The sequence below is a fragment of the Rattus norvegicus genome, chromosome 4 (genome assembly GCF_021556685.1).
Source record: "Rattus norvegicus strain SHRSP/BbbUtx chromosome 4, alternate assembly SHRSP_T2T, whole genome shotgun sequence".
NCBI lineage: Eukaryota > Metazoa > Chordata > Mammalia > Rodentia > Muridae > Rattus > Rattus norvegicus.
In genome coordinates this window covers 26,733,782-26,756,271 of record NC_141537.1, presented here as the reverse complement: position 1 = coordinate 26,756,271, position 22,490 = coordinate 26,733,782, and the positions used below count along the sequence as shown (strand labels likewise).

General features: G+C 41.3%; 1 protein-coding gene across 20 annotated transcripts in view; it reads right to left on the bottom strand.

The window, feature by feature from the left end:
• Adam22 (ADAM metallopeptidase domain 22) overlaps window positions 1–22,490 on the bottom strand; it is a 250,410-nt gene that overhangs the window by 40,203 nt on the left and 187,717 nt on the right. For all 20 annotated transcript variants that reach the window (XM_087659105.1, XM_087659107.1, XM_087659106.1 and 17 more), the window contains 7 exon segments: window positions 19,511–19,610; window positions 17,548–17,619; window positions 17,242–17,334; window positions 15,038–15,118; window positions 13,132–13,182; window positions 12,855–12,918; window positions 10,319–10,424 (listed from right to left, as the gene is read on the bottom strand). In XM_087659105.1, the coding sequence (XP_087515231.1) occupies window positions 10,319–10,424; window positions 12,855–12,918; window positions 13,132–13,182; window positions 15,038–15,118; window positions 17,242–17,334; window positions 17,548–17,619; window positions 19,511–19,610 (567 nt within the window).

The following is a 22,490-nucleotide window of genomic DNA, read 5'->3' as shown; positions in this document are numbered from 1 at the left end:
GTTATCCACCAAATACAACTTTTTGTCAGAATGATTGGTAACATACATTGCTTGCTATGATAAACTTGTTTAGTGTTAGGTAAGTGAGTAGACCGTCTGAGTATTCTTCTGTACTACAGCTACTTCTGCATCCTGCCTCTCAAAACCAAGGAGGAGGTGACCCACTGCTCATGGAGATTCCTAGCCACAAAGCCTCACTACCCTTACAAACAAATCATACATGCCCAGGAATTAACAGGCAATTTGCTATATCAAGAATATTGTATTATATATTATTTTAACAAACACATTTTAGTCATCAATCATGGTAACAACATATTTAAACCTTATAAACACTAAGCTGGGCAGTGATGGTGCACACTTTAATCTCAGCAGGCAGAGGCAGGCAGAGGCAGGCAGATCTCTGTGAGTTCAAGGCCAGTTTGGTCTACAGAGCAAGTTCCAGGACAGCCAAGACTATACACAGAGAAATTCTGTTTCAAAAAACAAAACAAAACAAAACAAATAAACAGTCAAAAAAACCCACTAATTGATAAACATAGCAGCAAAATTACATAGGGAAATAACAGAATTTATATGACTGATAGCATAGAAAAATGGGGATCGATATTTATCACTAATATATAAAATGTATTCTCTAAAAGTATTTGAAACATAGAAATATATTCAAATATAGAATTAAATTCTAAATATATTCATACCTTATAATAAAAATATAGAAGAAATATTTAAATCCTTTCTAATTTTGTTTATGCACTCTATTGTTTGCAATTTAAAATCTATGACAAAAGTAGAACATGATGTTTATCCTCAGAGGAATTCCACTGTGTAAGAAGACACAGCACATACATAAGCATGAACAAAATAATGGACTGAGGATTTGGGCCGTAAGAATAGCACAAGAACTATGTCTGTAAGAGTTCAGAGGGGAACTGGGAAAGCCAATCAGAAAACAATTGACAGAGCAAGATTCTTTTTAATTCAAATGGGCCTTGAAGAATGGATGAATCTCTCACCAGTGTTGGTAGAGACGTAAGGACTACATCTAAGGAATGAGTCATTCCAACAAGTACATTAACACAGGTATTAAGAATACTGCAGGTATTCCCGGTGAGAGAGAGACCCAACCGCCTGGTCAGGTGGGCACTCCTGAGGCTGCAGAGTGGAAGAGACCACCAACACTGCTCACCCCTGCCCACATCCCTGGCCCAAGAGGAAACTGTATAAGGCCTCTGGGCTCCCGTGGGGGAGGGCCCAGGAGCGGCAGGACACCTGCCTGAGACACCGCCGGAACCTGAAAGAAACAGACCGGATAAACAGTTCTCTGCACCCAAATCCCGTGGGAGGGAGAGCTAAACCTTCAGAGAGGCAGACAAGCCTGGGAAACCAGAAGAGACTGCTCTCTGTATATACATCTTGGACGCCAGAGGGAAACACCAAAGGCCATCTGGAACCCTGGTGCACTGAAGCTCCCGGAAGGGGCGGCACAGGTCTTCCTGGTTGCTGCCGCCACAGAGAGCCCGTGGGCAGCACCCTGCGAGCAAACTTGAGCCTCGGGACCACAGGTAAGACCAACTTGTCTGTTGCAAGAAGGCTGCCTGGTGAAATCAGGACACACAGAGGCAGAATTCCTCTAGGACTGGGCACGTCCTGTGTTTACCGGAAGTCCCACACCCGCGGATCCTGGCCCGCAGCAGCTCTCTGCTCCCAGACCCCGTGGGGAAGAGAACTCAGCGCCTGGTCAGGTGGGCACTCCTGAGGCTGCATAAGCTCCTGGAAGGGGCGGCACAGGTCTTCCTGGTTGCTGCCGCCGCAAAGAGCCCGTGGGCAGCACCCCGCCAGCAAACTTGAGCCTCGGGACCACAGGTAAGACCAACTTTTCTGCTGCAAGAAAGCTGCCTGGTGAACTCAAGACACAGGCCCACAGGAACAGCTGAAGACCTGTAGAGAGGAAAAACTACACGCCCGAAAGCAGAACACTCTGTCCCCATAACTGACTGAAAGAGAGGAAAACAGGTCTACAGAACTCCTGACACACAGGCTTATAGGGACAGTCTAGCCACTGTCAGAAATAGCAGAACAAAGTAACACTAGAGATAATCTGATGGCGAGAGGCAAGCGCAGGAACACAAGCAACAGAAACCAAGACTACATGGCATCATCGGAGCCCAATTCTCCCACCAAAACAAACATGGAATATCCAAACACACCAGAAAAGCAAGATCTAGTTTCAAAATCATATTTGATCATGATGCTGGAGGACGTCAAGAAAGACGTGAAGAACTCCCTTAGGGAAACACAGGGAAACATTAATAAACAAGTAGAAGCCTACAGAGAGGAATCGCAAAAATCCCTGAAAGAATTCCAGGAAAACACAATCAAACAGTTGAAGGAATTAAAAATGGAAATAGAAGCAATCAAGAAAGAACACATGGAAACAACCCTGGATATAGAAAACCAAAAGAAGAGACAAGGAGCTGTAGATACAAGCTTCACCAACAGAATACAAGAGATGGAAGAGAGAATCTCAGGAGCAGAAGATTCCATAGAAATCATTGACTCAACTGTCAAAGATAATGTAAAGCGGAAAAAGCTACAGGTCCAAAACATACAGGAAATCCAGGACTCAATGAGAAGATCAAACCTAAGGATAATAGGTATAGAAGAGAGTGAAGACTCCCAGCTCAAAGGACCAGTAAATATCTTCAACAAAATCATAGAAGAAAACTTCCCTAACCTAAAAAAAGAGATACCCATAGACATACAAGAAGCCTACAGAACTCCAAATAGATTGGACCAGAAAAGAAACACCTCCCGTCACATAATTGTCAAAACACCAAACGCACAAAATAAAGAAAGAATATTAAAAGCAGTAAGGGAAAAAGGTCAAGTAACATATAAAGGCAGACCTATCAGAATCACACCAGACTTCTCGCCAGAAACTATGAAGGCCAGAAGATCCTGGACTGATGTCATACAGACCCTAAGAGAACACAAATGCCAACCCAGGTTACTATATCCTGCAAAACTCTCAATTACCATAGATGGAGAAACCAAGATATTCCATGACAAAACCAAATTTACACAATATCTTTCTACAAATCCAGCACTACAAAGGATAATAAATGGTAAAGCCCAACATAAGGAGGCAAGCTATACCCTAGAAGAAGCAAGAAACTAATCGTCTTGGCAACAAAACAAAGAGAGTGAAAGCACACAAACATAACCTCACATCCAAATATGAATATAACGGGAAGCAATAATCACTATTCCTTAATATCTCTCAACATCAATGGCCTCAACTCCCCAATAAAAAGAAATAGATTAACAAACTGGATACGCAACGAGGACCATGCATTCTGCTGCCTACAGGAAACACACCTCAGAGACAAAGACAGACACTACCTCAGAGTGAAAGGCTGGAAAACAACTTTCCAAGCAAATGGTCAGAAGAAGCAAGCTGGAGTAGCCATTCTAATATCAAATAAAATCAATTTCCAACTAAAAGTCATCAAAAAAGATAAGGAAGGACACTTCATATTCATCAAAGGAAAAATCCACCAAGATGAACTCTCAATCCTAAATATCTATGCCCCAAATACAAGGGCACCTACATACGTAAAAGAAACCTTACTAAAGCTCAAAACACACATTGCACCTCACACAATAATAGTGGGAGATTTCAACACCCCACTCTCATCAATGGACAGATCATGGAAACAGAAATTAAACAGTGATGTCGACAGTCTAAGAGGAGTCATGAGCCAAATGGACTTAACGGATATTTATAGAACATTCTATCCTAAAGCAAAAGGATATACCTTCTTCTCAGCTCCTCATGGTACTTTCTCCAAAATTGACCATATAATTGGTCAAAAAACGGGCCTCAACAGGTACAGAAAGATAGAAATAATCCCATGCGTGCTATCGGACCACCACGGCCTAAAACTAGTCTTCAATAACAATAAGGGAAGAATGCCCACATATACGTGGAAATTGAACAATGCTCTACTCAATGATAACCTGGTCAAGGAAGAAATAAAGAAAGAAATTAAAAACTTTTTAGAATTTAATGAAAATGAAGGTACAACATACCCAAACTTATGGGACACAATGAAAACTGTGCTAAGAGGAAAACTCATAGCGCCGAGTGCCTGCAGAAAGAAACAGGAAAGAGCATATGTCAGCAGCTTGACAGCACACCTAAAAGCTCTAGAACAAAAAGAAGCAAATACACCCAGGAGGAGTAGAAGGCAGGAAATAATCAAACTCAGAGCTGAAATCAACCAAGTAGAAACAAAAAGGACCATAGAAAGAATCAACAGAACCAAAAGTTGGTTCTTTGAGAAAATCAACAAGATAGATAAACCCTTAGCCAGACTAACGAGAGGACATAGAGAGTGCGTCCAAATTAACAAAATCAGAAACGAAAAGGGAGACATAACTACAGACTCAGAGGAAATTCAAAAAATCATCAGATCTTACTATAAAAACCTATATTCAACAAAACTTGAAAATCTTCAGGAAATGGACAATTTCCTAGACAGATACCAGGTATTGAAGTTAAATTAGGAACAGATAAACCAGTTAAACAACCCCATAACTCCTAAGGAAATAGAAGCAGTCATTAAAGGTCTCCCAACCAAAAAGAGCCCAGGTCCAGACGGGTTTAGTGCAGAATTCTATCAAACCTTCATAGAAGACCTCATACCAATATTATCCAAACTATTCCACAAAATTGAAACAGATGGATCACTACCGAATACCTTCTATGAAGCCACAATAACTCTTATACCTAGACCACACAAAGACACAACAAAGAAAGAGAACTTCAGACCAATTTCCCTTATGAATATCGACGCAAAAATACTCAATAAAATTCTGGCAAACCGAATTCAAGAGCACATCAAAACAATCATCCACCATGATCAAGTAGGCTTCATCCCAGGCATGCAGGGATGGTTTAATATACGGAAAACCATCAACGTGATCCATTATATAAACAAACTGAAAGAACAGAACCACATGATCATTTCATTAGATGCTGAGAAAGCATTTGACAAAATTCAACACCCCTTCATGATAAAAGTCCTGGAAAGAATAGGAATTCAAGGCCCATACCTAAACATAGTAAAAGCCATATACAGCAAACCAGTTACTAACATTAAACTAAATGGAGAGAAACTTGAAGCAATCCCTCTAAAATCAGGGACTAGACAAGGCTGCCCACTCTCTCCCTACTTATTCAATATAGTTCTTGAAGTTCTAGCCAGAGCAATCAGACAACAAAAGGAGATCAAGGGGATACAGATCGGAAAAGAAGAGGTCAAAATATCACTATTTGCAGATGATATGATAGTATATTTAAGTGATCCCAAAAGTTCCACCAGAGAACTACTAAAGCTGATAAACAACTTCAGCAAAGTGGCTGGGTATAAAATTAACTCAAATAAATCAGTTGCCTTCCTCTATACAAAAGAGAAACAAGCCGAGAAAGAAATTAGGGAAACGACACCCTTCATAATAGACCCAAATAATATAAAGTACCTCGGTGTGACTTTTAACCAAGCAAGTAAAAGATCTGTACAATAAGAACTTCAAGACACTGAGGAAAGAAATTGAAGAAGACCTCAGAAGATGGAAAGATCTCCCATGCTCATGGATTGGCAGGATTAATATAGTAAAAATGGCCATTTTACCAAAAGCAATCTACAGATTCAATGCAATCCCCATCAAAATACCAATCCAATTCTTCAAAGAGTTAGACAGAACAATTTGCAAATTCATCTGGAATAACAAAAAACCCAGGATAGCTAAAGCTATCCTCAACAATAAAAGGACTTCAGGGGGAATCACTATCCCTGAACTCAAGCAGTATTACAGAGCAATAGTGATAAAAACTGCATGGTATTGGTACAGAGACAGACAGATAGACCAATGGAATAGAATTGAAGACCCAGAAATGAACCCACACACCTATGGTCACTTGATTTTTGACAAAGGAGCCAAAACCACCCAATGGAAAAAAGATAGCATTTTCAGCAAATGGTGCTGGTTCAACTGGAGGGCAACATGTAGAAGAATGCAGATCGATCCATGCTTATCACCCTGTACAAAGCTTAAGTCCAAGTGGATCAAGGACCTCCACATCAAACCAGAGACACTCAAACTAATAGAAGAAAAACTAGGGAAGCATCTGGAACACATGGGCACTGGAAAAAATTTCCTGAACAAAACACCAATGGCTTACGCTCTAAGATCAAGAATCGACAAATGGGATCTCATAAAACTGCAAAGCTTCTGTAAGGCAAAGGATACTGTGGTTAGGACAAAACGGCAACCAACAGATTGGGAAAAGATCTTTACCAATCCTACAACAGATAGAGGCCTTATATCCAAAATATACAAAGAACTCAAGAAGTTAGACCGCAGGGAAACAAATAACCCTATTAAAAAATGGGGTTCAGAGCTAAACAAAGAATTCACAGCTGAGGAATGCCGAATGGCTGAGAAACACCTAAAGAAATGTTCAACATCTTTAGTCATAAGGGAAATGCAAATCAAAACAACCCTGAGATTTCACCTCACACCAGTGAGAATGGCTAAGATCAAAAACTCAGGTGACAGCAGATGCTGGCGCGGATGTGGAGAAAGAGGAACACTCCTCCATTGTTGGTGGGATTGCAGACTGGTACAACCATTCTGGAAATCAGTCCGGAGGTTCCTCAGAAAATTGGACATTGAACTGCCTGAGGATCCAGCTATACCTCTCTTGGGCATATACCCAAAAGATGCCTCAACATATAAAAGAGGCATGTGCTCCACTATGTTCACTGCAGCCTTATTTATAATAGTCAGAAACTGGAAAGAACCCAGATGCCCTTCAACAGAGGAATGGATACAGAAAATGTGGTACATCTACACAATGGAATATTACTCAGCTATCAAAAACGAGTTTATGAAATTCGTAGGCAAATGGTTGGAACTGGAAAATATCATCCTGAGTGAGCTAACCCAATCACAGAAAGACATACATGGTATGCACTCATTGATAAGTGGCTATTAGCCCAAATGCTTGAATTACCCTAGATGGCTAGAACAAATGAAACTCAAGACGGATGATCAAAATGTGAATGCTTCACTCCTTCTTTAAATGAGGAAAAAGAATACCCTTGGCAGGGAAGGGAGAGGCAAAGATTAAAACAGAGACTGAAGGAACACCCATTCAGAGCCTTCCCCACATGTGGCCCATACATATACAGCCACCCAATTAGACAAGATGGATGAAGCAAAGAAGTGCAGACTGACAGGAGCCGGATGTAGATCGCTCCTGAGAGACACAGCCAGAATACAGCAAATACAGAGGCGAATGCCAGCAGCAAACCACTGAACTGAGAATAGGTCCTCTATTGAAGGAATCAGAGAAAGAACTGGAAGAGCTTGAAGGGGCTCGAGACCCCATATGTACAACAATGCCAAGCAACCAGAGCTTCCAGGGACTAAGCCACTACCTAAAGACTATACATGGACTGACCCTGGACTCTGACCCCATAGGTAGCAATGAATATCCTAGTAAGAGCACCAGTGGAAGGGGAAGCCCTGGGTCCTGCTAAGACTGAACCCCCAGTGAACTAGTCTATGGGGGGAGGGCGGCAATGGGGGGAGGGTTGGGAGGGGAACACCCATAAGGAAGGGGAGGGGGGAGGGGTATGTTTGCCCGGAAACCGGGAAAGGGAATAACACTTGAAATGTATATAAGAAATACTCAAGTTAATAAAACAAAACAAAACAAAACAAAACAAAAAAAAAGAGTACAAGAAAAAAAAATAAAGAACTCCCAGAAAACCAAATAACCCCCAATTGAAAAATGGGATACAAAGCTAAACAAACAATTCTCAACTGAGGAATCTCGAATGGCTAAGAAGCATCTAAAGAAATGCTCATCATTCATAGTCATCAGGGAAATGCAAATCAAAATGACCCTGAGATCCCATCTTACACCAACCAGAATGGCTGAGATCAAAAACTCAGGCATCAGCAGACTCTGGCGAGGATGTAGAGAAAAGAATTCTCCTCCATTTCTGGTTGCATTGCAAACTAGTACAACCACTTTGGAAATCAATGTGACAGTTCCTCAGAAAATTGGAAGTAGTTCTACTGAAGACCCAGGTATGCTACTCCTGGGCATATACCCCAAAGATGCTCCAATATATCACGAGGACATGGGCTCCACTATATTCATAGCCTTATTTATAATAGCCAGAAAGTAGAAGTCACCCAGATGTCCCTCAATGGAAGAATACAGAAAACGTGGTACAATGGACTACTACTCAGCTATTAAAAACAAAGACTTCACAAATTTTGCAGGCAAATGGATGGAACTAGAAAATATCATCGTGAGTGAGGTAACCCAGACAGAGAAAAGGACATATATGATATGTACTGAATGATACGTGGCTATCAGCCCCAAAGCTCAGAATACGCATAGGACAACTCACACACCATATGAAACTTAACAAGAAGGAAGGATGCTTCAATCCCACTTATAGGGGAAACAAAATAATCACAGGAAACAGAGGGAGTGACATGGGTGGGAGAAAGGAAGTGGAGTGAAAGGGGGGGCAGGATCAGGTAGGGAGGGAGACATAAAAGAAGTCCAGAGGGCCAGGAGAATGAATAGAAATATACAGTAGTGGGAGGGGAGGAAGGGGGAACCACTTGAAAGTCCCAGACACCAGGGATTCAAGAGGCTCCCATGACCCAGTGGGGATGACATTAGCTGAAATGCCCAATAGTGGGAGGATAGAACCTGAAGTAACCACCTCTAGTAGATAGACATTGTCTCCAGTTGGGGGATGGGGCCACCACCCATCTCAAAATTCTTAACCCAAAATTGTTCCTGTCTAAAGAAAATGCAAGAACAAAAAATAGAGTAGAGACTGAAGTAAGAAAGGCCACCCAGAGACTGCCCACCTTAGGATCCATTCCACCTGCAGACACCAAACTCCTACACTATTGCTGATATCAACCAAGATGTGCCTGCCGACAGGAGCCTGGTACAGTTGTCCTCTGAGAGGCTCTGCCAGCACCTAAGACAGATGCAGTTACTCACAGTCAACCATTGGACTGAGCCTGGGGACCCCAGTGGAAGAGTTAGAGGGAGGACTGAAGGAGCTGAAGGGAATTGCAATCCCATAGAAAGAACAACAGTTGAAATGTAAACAAGAAATACCCAATTTAATAAAAATGGAAGAAAAGAAAGAAGGAAGGAAGGAAGGAAGAGAGAGAGAAAGAAAGAATGAACAAACGAACGAACGAACAACAGTATCAACTAACGGACCCCTCAGAGCTCCCAGGGACTAAGCACTAACCAAAGAGTATTCACGGGCTGGTCTGTGGCTCCCACTACATATGTAGCAGAGGACTGCCTTAACTGGCATCAGTGGGAGAGGAGGAGCTTGGTCCTGTGCAGGCTTGATGCCCAGAGAAGGTGAATGCTAGAGGGGTAAGACATGCACTTGGGCCCTGGCACTGATCTCGCTTTGGTTTCTTCATGTCTGAAATGAAGGCTTTCCTGATGCCATACAGACTCACTAACATGAGATGGTGAGTGTACTCAGCACACAGTGTAGATTCACTACATGATGACTACTCTGTTAATTAGCTATACAGAGATATCGAAATTTGAGCAAAGTCCCTAATGTATTCAAAAGGGCTTAGAGGACTATTCTGGTAATAGTATGCTTGGCAAAAGAATTCCAGTAGAGGGAGCTCAAGGGATTTTGTAGTCCTTAGAGTTGGAGGGCTTGGCTATACAAATGACAGCACAGACACAGGAGGATACTTCACAATAATTGGCAGGGAACAAAGGGGAAAACAACCATGATCTATGTTTGGACAACATACAGAGGAAATATGGAATTAATTATTCTTACCTACACAGGACAATGAAACATTGAGACATTTAGCAAAGACAAAAGGTAGTTTAGAAAGGTCAGAGCTAGCTAATTCACTCAGCAGCATTGATTATGTGGCTTCAATCTTCCTCAGTCTTAAGGTGCTGGAAGGTTCTGTCTAGGTGAGAGAGTGTAGCAACTATAGCAGAGCCTTCTGGTTATTCTTGTACAAGGACCCTAAGAAAGAGGTCCAGGTCCATGTTGAGAACTGGAGTCCTGTGTGATGCTGGAGCTCTGGGGAAGGGAGAGGAGACTAGACCGGAGACCGTGCTTTACCGTTCACCTCAAACAGGAACATCTCACGTGGACTGTATGCTTGTAAACTGAATGACATATGACCTCTGGGTTCCGTGAGCACTCACCGTTTGTTGCACTGTGTCCACGTGTCTTTGTCTTTCCCACAGTTGCCCTTCTCAGTCCCCTCAATGTTCAGTTTCTCATAGCAGTACCTGTCAGATGCAGTCACCTCTGAAGAAGAAAAGAACTGTACATGAGTAATGGAGGTAACATGGGACGCTGCCGTATGAAGCCATGCTCACTGTAGTGTTAGCAGTGACAAAAACAGGAATTTTACCATCCCAAAAGGTGTGCCATATCACAGAAGGCATGGGTACATCTTCCGTGGAACCTATTTGGATTAAGAAAGCCAAGTACATGTAGTCTCGTGAGGGAGGATAGACTTTAGACTGAGAGAATACTCCCCAGGATCTGGCACTATGTAGGGAATTAACCTTGAGTATTTATTTTAATCACAGCACCTGATGCATAACTTCTCAATCAGAAACATTAAATAAAATGGGCAAAATGATTCAAATGCTATGCAGTATACTTGGATTCAAGAAAGAACAGAATAATTTTTACCTCATTTACTAATTCTTAACTGCTATAAAAATATTTTATTATGCTTTGAGATGATATTGAGTTCATGCCAACTCTTTGAAGGTAAGTGGAACTTAAGATATTCCAGCATCTTCGCTGATTTTTGTCTTTTCTGAAGCCAGCATATCCGAGACACCTGCTAGATCAAAATGATTTTCCCACCAGCCAGAATAAGACTATCAGTTCAGCAATTGGGAGATGAAGACAGGAGCCTTATCATCCTCTCCCACAGGAGAATCAAGGCCAGCCTAGGCTACAAGAACTCCTATTTGAAAAAAAGCAAAAAACAATAACAAAGACTTTTGTAAACTAATCAAATGCCGATTGGTGATACAAGTTAAGTATTGCTAATCCAAAAATCTGAAATGCTTCATGTTTCGAGACTTTTCAAGAGCTAATAAGATACCACAAGAAGAAAATATCATGACAATATGGCACAGTGAGTAATGAACTATGCAAGCATGAGGACTTGGGTTCAATTCATGAACAAAGCCAAGAATGCACATGCATGTGCCTGCAACCCCAGAGACATGGGGTAGGGCGAGGAGAATCGCTGGGGCTTGCTACATGCCAGCTGAGTTCCTGGTTCAGTGAGAGACCCTGTCTCAAGAGAATACGGTGGAGAGTGATGGAGGAAGATTCCTGATATGTCCCCTTCTGCACACAGGCTCATACACCATACCACGCATACATATCACACACTCACACACTCATGCTGAATAAATACTTTCTAAAAAGAAATGTGCATGTCCTAATATGAGGCAAAATGTCTCAGTAAAAATACAGGTGCATTAAGGATACTAAAAACATTACATAAAATTAACTGCATGCTTGATTGCACCTCATTATCTATGTACAAGTGTTCCACAATCTTCACGTTTCTGGTATCAGGCATTTTCAATAAAAGATACTCAACTTGCACGTATTAAATGGTAGCTAAGTGCATTGCTAGTCCCTCACCTGTTTTGCTCAAGCAGAAGAAATAAAAATAGTGCCCCTTTATTTAGAGTACAAAGCTGCCTGGCTAAATTTTCTCCTTAGCTCAATGCTTCTCAAGAGACTCAGAGAACAATGTTTGTTTCCCAAAAGGATTCCGAGTACTACGACATCTAAGGACTGTGATTCATTTTACAGCTTCTCCTACTACAAACTGTCTTTTTAAAAAACTTCAAATGTGCAGGCCTGGTAGCATGTGCCTGTGAGCCTAGCTTGAGGCAAGCTTACAGATTCAAGGTCTGACTGGCCAAGGTATATGGCTGGGCTACAGATTAACACTCTACCTGCACCAAAAAACAAACAAAACATAAAAAAAGAAACAAAACAAAACACAAACATTTTAAAGGGTTAGAACAAAAACATCTTCCAAAAATATTGGCTATTAACTCTGGGAAAAATATTTAACACAAACTTTAAATACAAATTTAGATTTTGTAAATGTAAACACTAATATTTAGATAAAAATGGCAATATTCTCCTTTAAAGCTCTGACCGATTTTGAGAAAGATAACATTAACATTTCTGTTCTTCACAAGTGAGCTACTTCAGTAGAAGGTCACCTATAACTGTGAAAGCCAGTTGGAGCTTGAAGTTGACAGTTGATAAAAGAAACTCTACTTAACATGCTTAGGTCTAAGACAAGGATACCCTACCTAGAGACCATGTCCATCCCATATGGCTCTACAAGGCCAGATGGGATCTTCTGCCGAAGGGCACTCAGCTGAGGAGCTGAAATCAAGACTGCTCTCCAAGTTTTGCATCAGGCAGGTTTGCCTGCCCAGCAGCAAAGACACCTACTGCCTTATTCACAGGCACTGCCAACCAGCCAGAAACTGTGGGGCCACGACTTTTCAAAAAAGGTGCCTTTCTCTAATTCCTAGAAAAGTGTTCTTACTCAATCTTGCAGTGGTTTTGAGAAGCCCCCAGTTATGAAATGGTCAACAATTTACTTCTAGCTCATAGACCCTAATAAAAGTGTGCCAATGCCGTGTGGAAAAATGATCAAGCCATGTGGCAACTTACTTTGCCCCCAGATGTATTTGCATTGTCTATCTCTGGTTTTACATCTTCCTCCAAAGCAAATTCCCTAAAACGAGAAAATGAACACCCATCAGTCAGTGGTAACAACATTACTACAAAGTGGGAAAAGGACATACAGTTGGGGAACACATCACGTGAGTGTTGTCATCTGAATTGATTGTGACCCATTCAAACTGATCTTACTGAAATATAATTTTAGTGTTTCTTTCATGCTGGCACTAAAATTCATGGGAATTTTAGGTAAAAATGAGTGGCTTACCTGAGTACCATCACACGAATATCCATCCATTTTATGCACATTGGGGGCACACTAGGAAAAAAAAGAGCCAACTATCACCCAAACTCGGACCAAACATCAGGCTAACCCAATCCTGTTAACGTTCTCATTTTATATAATCATAGCTGATAATACACCAATTCCCATAAACCAGACATAAAGGCAGATGATTAAAAGGAGGCAAGAAGAAATATACTGAATGAGCATCCCTTGAGAACTATGACATCTACCAGAGACAGAGAAAAGAACTTACTAGAACGGCTTGGTAGATAACATATGCATTAGCAGATGCTTCATTCAGACTCCCTAGTCTTTAGAGAAGGAAGTGGGACTCAAGACAAAAGCCAGGAACAGGTCCCATCCGGAGAAGCCATAAGTACACTTTCCTGCCTTTTACGACAAGGAGCAGTATAGCCTTTCACTTAAAATCCTGGGAGTGCAGGACGCAGCAGAGAAAGAAAAGGCAGGAAGATGGAGAGGAGAGCGACCAAAATGAAATACATCTGAAAGTCCACTAATTTGTTAATTTGTAAGCAAACTTTCAAAATAAAAACAAAAATATTTTTTAAAAGACAGAAATGGTGAGGATTCTGAAAGGGGGCAGGGAGAAGGACTGGAGCCTCTGCTGTTAGTAACTTTGGGAAAGAATGTTATACTTCATCACATCGCCTTTCCTTCAAGTGGCTTAAAAATTATAAAGTACTCTGGTGAGCACACAACCGGCTGGATATGGTTTACTACTCCAGTGAGAGAAAAACCCAGGTTAGGCAGTCTATAATTAATTATTATAGAATTATATATTATACTTGGGGAAGATGGCCAGTATAAAATGACAGGGAAAAGATGTGCTGGAGAAACCAACCAATTATTTCTTCTCTAAAGCCATCATCTAGCCTTTTCTACAGTCTTGATGCTTAAGATACAAGTAAAAGGCAACGAGAGACTTCGCATCCTGTTTATTTCTGTCACAGAAACTTTTTTACATCATTAATGTGTAATTTCATAGACACCATTTATAATGGATGTAACATATTAAAAGAAGGGAACAATCCCCTATAACAATCTCTATCAAGGTTCAGCCAAACTCAACACTGCACCTCCGTGAACCATGGAGTTAGGGTTTGTGATTATTTAATAATTTCTGCTTATCTATAATCACATCGATGTAGTACCCTTATACCTAGGAGGCTTAGTGGTAATTACTGTCACTAATAATGCCACCAGAGCTTAGAAAACTCTGCTAATTACATGGTAAAAGGGGGGAATACTCTTACATAAGGATCTCTTTGTATCCTTTAGATCAGTCATTTTTACCATTATAGACATATCACTTCTTAATCCTTCTTCTCTGGAAGCAAAGAAGAATGTTGGCAGTTCTTGCCCTGCCAGACGTGCATTTAGGTTTCTACAGTTTTGTTAAATAAAACCAGCTCCCTACAGAAAACATAAATTTCTCTACTAGCCTTGTGTTATGTGGTCACTGGGGAAGAAGAAGATGCCCATTGTGATGAGTAGCCCACCTGTCCCTTCTTCCCAGGTTTATTTGTTCAGCCAAAACACAGCCAGGTGTGTGGTTATGTTGCACATGACATCATGCGAGATTTTGCAAAGATGACAACAGAAAAAGATGCTAGTCAACCATGATGGGACCCATGAGCTGAACGTAGAACATTCAAGAACATTGAACCCAAGAGCTCAATGGTAGAACATTTGCCTGGCAAGCATAAGACCTTGGTTCGATCCCCAACCCCATACCTATACATACAGAGATTAAGGGAGGTGGAGGGGGAAGTGTGATGTGACAGGGACAAATGACATCTTGCCCGTTTGTATTTCTTGTCCCTGGTTTCCTTTACTCATCATGCATAGAGTAATTTTTGTAGGTTACCTGGCTCGAATTTCCTGAACATATTTCACGGATGTCACAGTCATTCACTGCCTCCCGGCACACGGTCCCCAGAGGCTGAAACTGAAAAGAACAACACTCTATGTGTAAAACTGTGAAAACATTAAAAAAAAAATCCTCTCACAGTACCATATTAAAAGAAAAATGCAAACTGAAACTACTTTAAGATGACATCCTGTACAAAACACAGTTACTGAACCAACTGCTATTTTAAGAACTGCAAGAGATAGTTTCTTGTAGGTGATGTAACTTCCAGTAGTCACCACACATAAATGTCACAACATCCTGCTAAAACAGTACGGAGGTTCAAGGGCGAGTTATCCCAAGTTCTAGGAACTCTTCCCAAGTAGGCCTTGGATTTGGGCTTGGGCTTCCTGGTTTACGCTTTTATCTAATAGCTTTCGTTCCTGCTTCTTGCTCCACCTGCTGGAAACTGCAAAGTTAAGTTTGGACCACATAGCTGTTACTTTCCAGCAAAGCTGTTCTTTCCCTGAGTTTTCCTTCTCACCCCTTGCCTCATCTCTACATATTATTTAAACCTTGGTCTTCTACTCTTTCTGAATTTTCTATTATTTGTGCCTCTGGAGGGGTCTTGCGGAATTGCTTACTACAAATACTTCTTACAGGTATGATGCTGTGGGATCAATCTTGAGTCTCACTGGATTTACACACTGCAATTTAACTCATTAGACAGAGCAGAACAGGGACACGGCAAGTTATCAGAAGCTGCCCCCCATTTCACCCCTCTCCTCTTTCCTCTCCAAAATGATGACATCGGGAACTATGCATTTGTCCTCCTCTTCTCTTTCCTCTCCAAAATGATGACACCCGGGAACTAGGTCCATCTATGCGTTTGTCCTCCACTCATAGAAACGTGCACAGCATCCTGCTCCCTGACTTCCTCCTCAGAGCCTTCCAGGCACCTGAGCCACAATGAAATCATCTACTGAGAATGCTTTCAGACACCTCTTCAAAGGTTGCCTGAGATGGAGCAATGGGTTGGAAACAACATGGACCACTGCTAGCAGGGCTGGGGGTCGGCAGCAGCACAGCAAGACCTCTCTGAGCCAGTCTCTGCAGGTTCCTTAGCAACCTTAGATCAGAGCAGCTCAACGGTTAAAATCAGCATGACGGAGCCTATTCCAAAGTGTACTGGTGAGCCTTACCTAAAACAGAGGTATCTGTCAGGGGTGACTGTGCCCCAAATGGGATATTTCACAATACCTAGAGACATTTTGGTTGTCCTAACTAGGGCAGCACCTCTAGAATCTAATGGGTAAAACCCAAGGATGTTGCTAACCTCCTACAAAGCACAAGGTACAACCTGACTGCAGACAGAATGCCTTATTCTTATCCAGACTAGAATGTTGGTGTCAGCAGGGAGATCCAGATTTAAGATGTCTGTCATGAGCCAAAGGTGCTTAGCCCAACGAGGAGAGTTACCATGAGAGCTTTCTATGCCTTTAACTCATTGAAGCTATCCAGTCAGCAAACAATCTTTGAAAGGACCACACATGTTCATTTTATCCACTCAACAAATATGAACAGAATCTATGCTAATTACTGTTCAAACGTGAGGCTCTGCTCCATAAACACATAGTGATAGATGGTTCCTAAAGCTCACGGGTCACAGAGCATTATTATCAGGTAATGTACGAGGGGAGGTAAGCCCTAAATAACTTTTAATCTTGATGTAAATGTTTAAATATTTGGAGGTAAGTCTAAAGAGGAAATGGGATAGGAAATAAAGATGCATTCTCATCTGTTTGTCAATTTAGTATTATCTTATCTAAAAGATCCCTCTTGTTCCTTATGTTCCCTGAGGATGTATCAAGCCAGTCACTAAGAAAAGAAGACGACATTGAACATCTTCCACTCTAAGAGTAGTTAACACCTGGTTCTCTTTAAGGTGTCTGCACACAGGGAGCTAGGATGAAAAGGTAGTCTCTGAGAAGTAACAGTTCAGGCCCTAGCTCCTGTACTGGTTTTAAGACATTGGGTAAGTTACTATTAAATGGGAATACTAACCAAAGCCACAGAAGACTTCAGGGGGATCTTGTAGCCGCTGGAAATTCAGACATTTGCTATGTGTTAGATAGGGCTGTTGGGTTATACATGCATAGCCTTACCAGTTTAAGCACAAGCCTGCCTTTCAACCTTTAGCCGTTAATTGGCAAATTATTTACCTTGCACTTTTTACAACACAGGCCATCACTGCATTGAGAGTCCTGGGTCAAGGTGCATTTCTTACAACACTCTGCCCCTTCAAGGGCACATTCCTAAGGAATATAAGCAGTTGTAAAACATTAGAAAATGCTGTCATTTTTTTCCCAAAAGTACCAAGATAACTTTTTAAAGCGCATGTTCAAACTCATGATAACCATCATCCACCCACAAATCCCACAAAATTTCAAAGACGTAATGCACAGTACTATTGCCAAGAGCATGGAGCTAGCTCCCTAAAAGGGATCCTCAAAATGACAGGGACTTACCGCAGGGGTGCCACAATCACACTCCTCTCCGGTTTCAATGAAGCCGTTTCCACACTCGGGAGGATCAAGAAGCTGTGGGAGGGAAACCAGACAGGGCTGAGGTATAGAAACAACAACATGAAAAACTCACAGGGCTAACGGCACAGCAGCACACCTGGTGTATACGCTGTCCACTCTCACTCTACTTTTACTTACCTCAGAGCACAAAGGACCACTTTAGACCCTGGAACTTTAGAAGGTTTAGTCCTTCGTATTTACGCTATATGTGCACCAAGTAGGATACAGTGAACGTCACCACCGAAAGACGATCTAGCCATCGACAAAAGCCAGCTTGACAGGGAAAGTCCACTTCAGTAAGAAAGCGGGGAATGTGGAGTGAGGAATCCTAGACTACACTGTCACTCAGCACTGGGTAAGGAAGTGCTTAACAGTACAGCGCATGCTTGGTCTGCCTGTGTGTGTGTGCGTGCGTGTGTGTGTGTGTGTGTGTGTGTGTGTGTGTGTGTGAGGGAGGTGGGTGCTGGATTCAACAGCCAGTGATAAAATGCATCACAGCACAACGAAGGAAAGCACGAGATGATGACTTCATAGCAGAGACTTGACTCTTAAACACCCGTCAGTGATAGAAGCCGACCTTCTAATTCATCAGCGGCGTAGAACTGTCACTGGGGATCAAATCTAACCACCTGGGAAAATCCCCTGGTTATTTTTTTCGGTGGTTAACAGCACCTGCTGCTCCTGTAGAGGACCAGGTCCCATTCCCAGCACCTGAATGCCAGCTCACGATCGTCTATTCCTGGAGCTCTGACAGTCTGGAACTCGTTTGGAGTCCTGAGACGAAAGGTGTGCCTGCAGCTCCCATATACGTATGCAGGCAAAACTCGTAAAATTAAAAAATTAAATCTTTAAAAATATTTTTATGTCTACACTAAGGAGGGCTGTTCTAATTTCCCCTCTTGGGATTTAATTTTAATCCCCTCCCACTGCATGTGTGCCTGTGCCTGTGCCTGTGCGCTTGATGCATGAGAGTGCGGGTACCTGCAGAGGCCAAAAATATTAAATCCCGTTGAGCTGCAGTTACAGGAAACTGTGCGCCACACAGCACGGATCACAGGGAGGCTGCATGTGTTAACTGCTGAGCCATCTTTCCAGCCCTTAGGGTTTTTGTTTTGTTTCGCTTTAATTAGCTTTTGTCAGCATGCAAAGAAATGGGGTTCAGGGTGGCATTTTCAGACTGCACCTCTCCTTTTCCTTTTTTATTTTAAGACAAGGTCTCAGTATAGCCTCGGTAGCTCTGGCTCAAGCTGGTTTTGAACACAGGGCGAGCTTTATTATTTCTTAGCTTCCTGACTGTTAAAATTACAGGCATGAGGCTCCCAGGGTCTGAAGGTGCTTCGTGAACAGTCTCTTTTAGATTAGAAAGTGATCACAAAATTATTGTGCCTACTAACTTGTTCAACGTGAAACAGGCCTATGTCTGTGAACACTGCTTTGCCGAGAAGAAGTAACAATTAGTTCTTGGAATTAAAGAGGTTTTTGACCTAATCACAGGGAGATTTCTAAGCCTATTTTACTTTTTAACTGTCATCATTTTTCTGTCTTTTAAATATAGTTTGTCCAATGGTGATGTGTAACATTAGTGAACTGTAATTACTGTTACTTAGCTGTGTAATATTAATTTAAAAGTTAACCAAACTTTTCACGTTACAGAACAAAAATACATTCGCGCACTTTTGTAGCTAGAAAGGATGAAAGAACACAAAACAAAATTCCAGGTAACGTCCACCAGCTAGCCACACCATCAGAATAAACCCAACCTTCCCAGAATAAAGCTAGACTTGAATTACAGACAGGTAGCCCATCCGGTCAAATAGAAAAGTTCTCTTGTAGATCAAACAGATGGAAACTGGTGTTGGCGACAGTGTAATGATTCATAAATAATTAATCTCGATCACCTTATTACCTTGGAAGGCTTGTTAAACAGGCAGGCCCCTCCACCGCTATTCAGGAAGTCATGATATTCCTCAATATTGCACTGAGTGAACTTTTTAGGAAGATAGTACCTGTAGGAGATCATACAGTGAGTGCCCCGGTGCAGTGTTAGCCTCCCTTGTTTACCTCCTAGTCTCACAGGTTCACAGCGCTAAGATTTATACATGCATCCACCATCATGTGTCTAAACAATTAGCAACACGTAGTTGCTGTTCATTGCTCATTTATTTGCATGGCACCTATCACTTAAACCAAAGACAAGAGACTTTTATTTCCTAAAGAATGAATAATTGGCAGCTAGCTGCAACTCAGACATCAGAGAGTTCTACAAAGTTTATAATTCATACTACATGGCCTATAATTTTAATATGTGTCAGGTCATGAAAGTCAAAGAAAATCTAAGGGAATGTTCCGGGCTGAGGTAGGTAAAGAAGTAACGCCCAGTGAGATGCTGCACTCTGCAGCTTTGGCTGTAAATGACTTTGCTGGTGCATGGGTCAGTCTTGGATGTGGAGAAGGATGGCTCTCCCCACTCCACTGTGGCTGGATGGAGTCGGGGTTCCTGCTCCAGGAAATGTTCCCAAACAGGAGCACCAAACAAGCAGCACAGCGTTCAGGGAACCAATGGGATTTTTTTCCAACTGACCTTGTGACTTTTTCTAAACTTTGAAGTTGTTTTAAACTTATGCTAACAGAAGAAAAAAAAAGGTAATAAATGGCCCAGAGGGAAAAAGAAAGAGAAAAAAATGTCAGTATATACTAAGAATCCTCAAGATATACACACCCCTTTGGATCAAGTCATTCTTGATGTTAGTGTTTTTTTTCTTACAAAAATAGCTATATGCACAAAGAAATACACACAAGCATTTACAGTGTCATAATGTAAATAAAAAGAATGTGAGCATAACTCAAATATCGACAAAAAATAGTTAACTAAATTCTAAATAGAATAAATAGAAGAGCATGAAGTTAATAATCTCAATTTCAAAAATTGGTTTGGAAATAATGGGTATTGAAAAATGAATGTTTACATATGTGGCAAGAGCCAAAACTCATAAAACAGCAGTAAAAAAGGAAATTAAACACTTAATTATAATGCAGTAACTTGTTTTTAACCAACTGTGACTACCAATGGAGAAAGAAAACATCGATTTTATCTTTACACCGAAAAATAAACTGTTTTATGTCGAATTTTTATTTAAAAGGAAAAACAAGATAATATTGAGTAACTTTTAATTATTTTATTTATTGTTTTGTGTTTTGAGAAGTGCTTACTACATAGTCCACTTAAAGTGACACTCCTATCTTTACCTTGCCAGTGACAGGATGACAGGCGCCACTATGACAGTGAACACATGTGTTATCACGTCTCTCTCCCCAACCTTCAAGGACTTATTTGTTTATGGCATACTAATATTCATAAATAAATTGTTAGAATCTATTATTATATGCTGAAACTAATTTTAATTATTACTAAAATACTTCCCGTACCATTGTATTGGGTGTAACTCATCTAAACTCTTCTCATTCCCTCACTCAGCTCTCCTAAATAGACAGATTATTTGTAACATGAAAAGTCTCTTCCATCAGCTCCTTCCTTTTCCCTTTTGCTGACTCCTGGCTGGTCTTCTTACCATGTTCCCTTCCAGTCCACCCTGCATGTCTCTGCCAGATCGTCCCTTATAAGTAGGACTTTCAAGTTCCCTATTTCAAGTTCCTTCTGCTCAACACTGAAACAGTTTCCAACTCCCAAAGTAACATGTCACTAATTTTCAGCACAGAAGCCTTAGATGTCAGTCTTTTTTGAAATTAGCCATGGCAGTACATGCCTCAAATCCCAGACCTCCAAAAGTAGAGGCAGGAGGAGGATAAATTCAAGGCCAGCCTGGGACACAAGGGTCCCTGTCCCATGGAGAGAAGCAATCTATTTTGACTTTAGTCCTGCAAAGGTACTCACTGGGGTCCCAGCCTATCCAGGCATCCTGCAAACATTACAAAAAGGAAGCCTGGACCATTCCAGAGCCCGTGGCAATCATGAGAAACAAATCTTCCATATTTTTAACAGTGAATCTGTTTTCTGTTTTATGTACACAGTTGAAGTTTACAGGTCACCGAAATTTGCCTTCCATTCTTCGGGGTAATGTATGAATTGTATTCAATATGTCCTCAAGTAAACTGGTGGTATTGATTTCAACCGTGCTGCCAACATTAGCGGTACCAATGACGGTCAGGAAGCAAATGTGTGAGCACAAATCCATGGGGAACACAGATGATGCTGAACAGAGATCAGACTGCAGAGCCATTTCAGAGGACACTTACACAAAAGGGTTTTCTCCTGAGTGTATCTTTTTAATGGATGAAGAATTCCAAGGGAAAAGCTACCAATATCTCAATATTCTTAAAGCGACTATTTGATTTCTCTGTAATGATTCTTCTCACCATAGAGACTGTCTGTACAAATTTAATATCACTAATCAGAAATAATCATATATATTAAATAAAAAACTTGAGGCAGGGTCTTGCTGTTTAGTTCTGTGTAGACCAGGCTAGCCTCAAACTTACAGAAATCTAGCTGCCTCTTCCTCCCAAGTCCTGCGATCGAAGGTGTGTATTACCATAGTTACTTTATACCGTGGGGAGCCCTGTGGGAGGAGGCACCAAGACCTACGATTGGCTCTCTAGCACTCATGTAAATGCTGAACCTAGCAGCATCCATGTGTAACTCTAGCAGTCGGGTTATACATGGATCCCTGCAGGTGAACAACCAGCCAGCCTACCTAATGGATGTGCTCCGGGTTCAATGAGAGATTCTGTCTCAAAAAAAAAAAAAAAAAAAAAAAAAAAAAAAAAAAAAAAAAAAAAAAAAAGAAGGTAAAGTACAATAATGGAAGAACCCAGTGGTCACCTCTGGCCTCCATGTTCTCATGCATGAACACCTGCATACTCCTTCG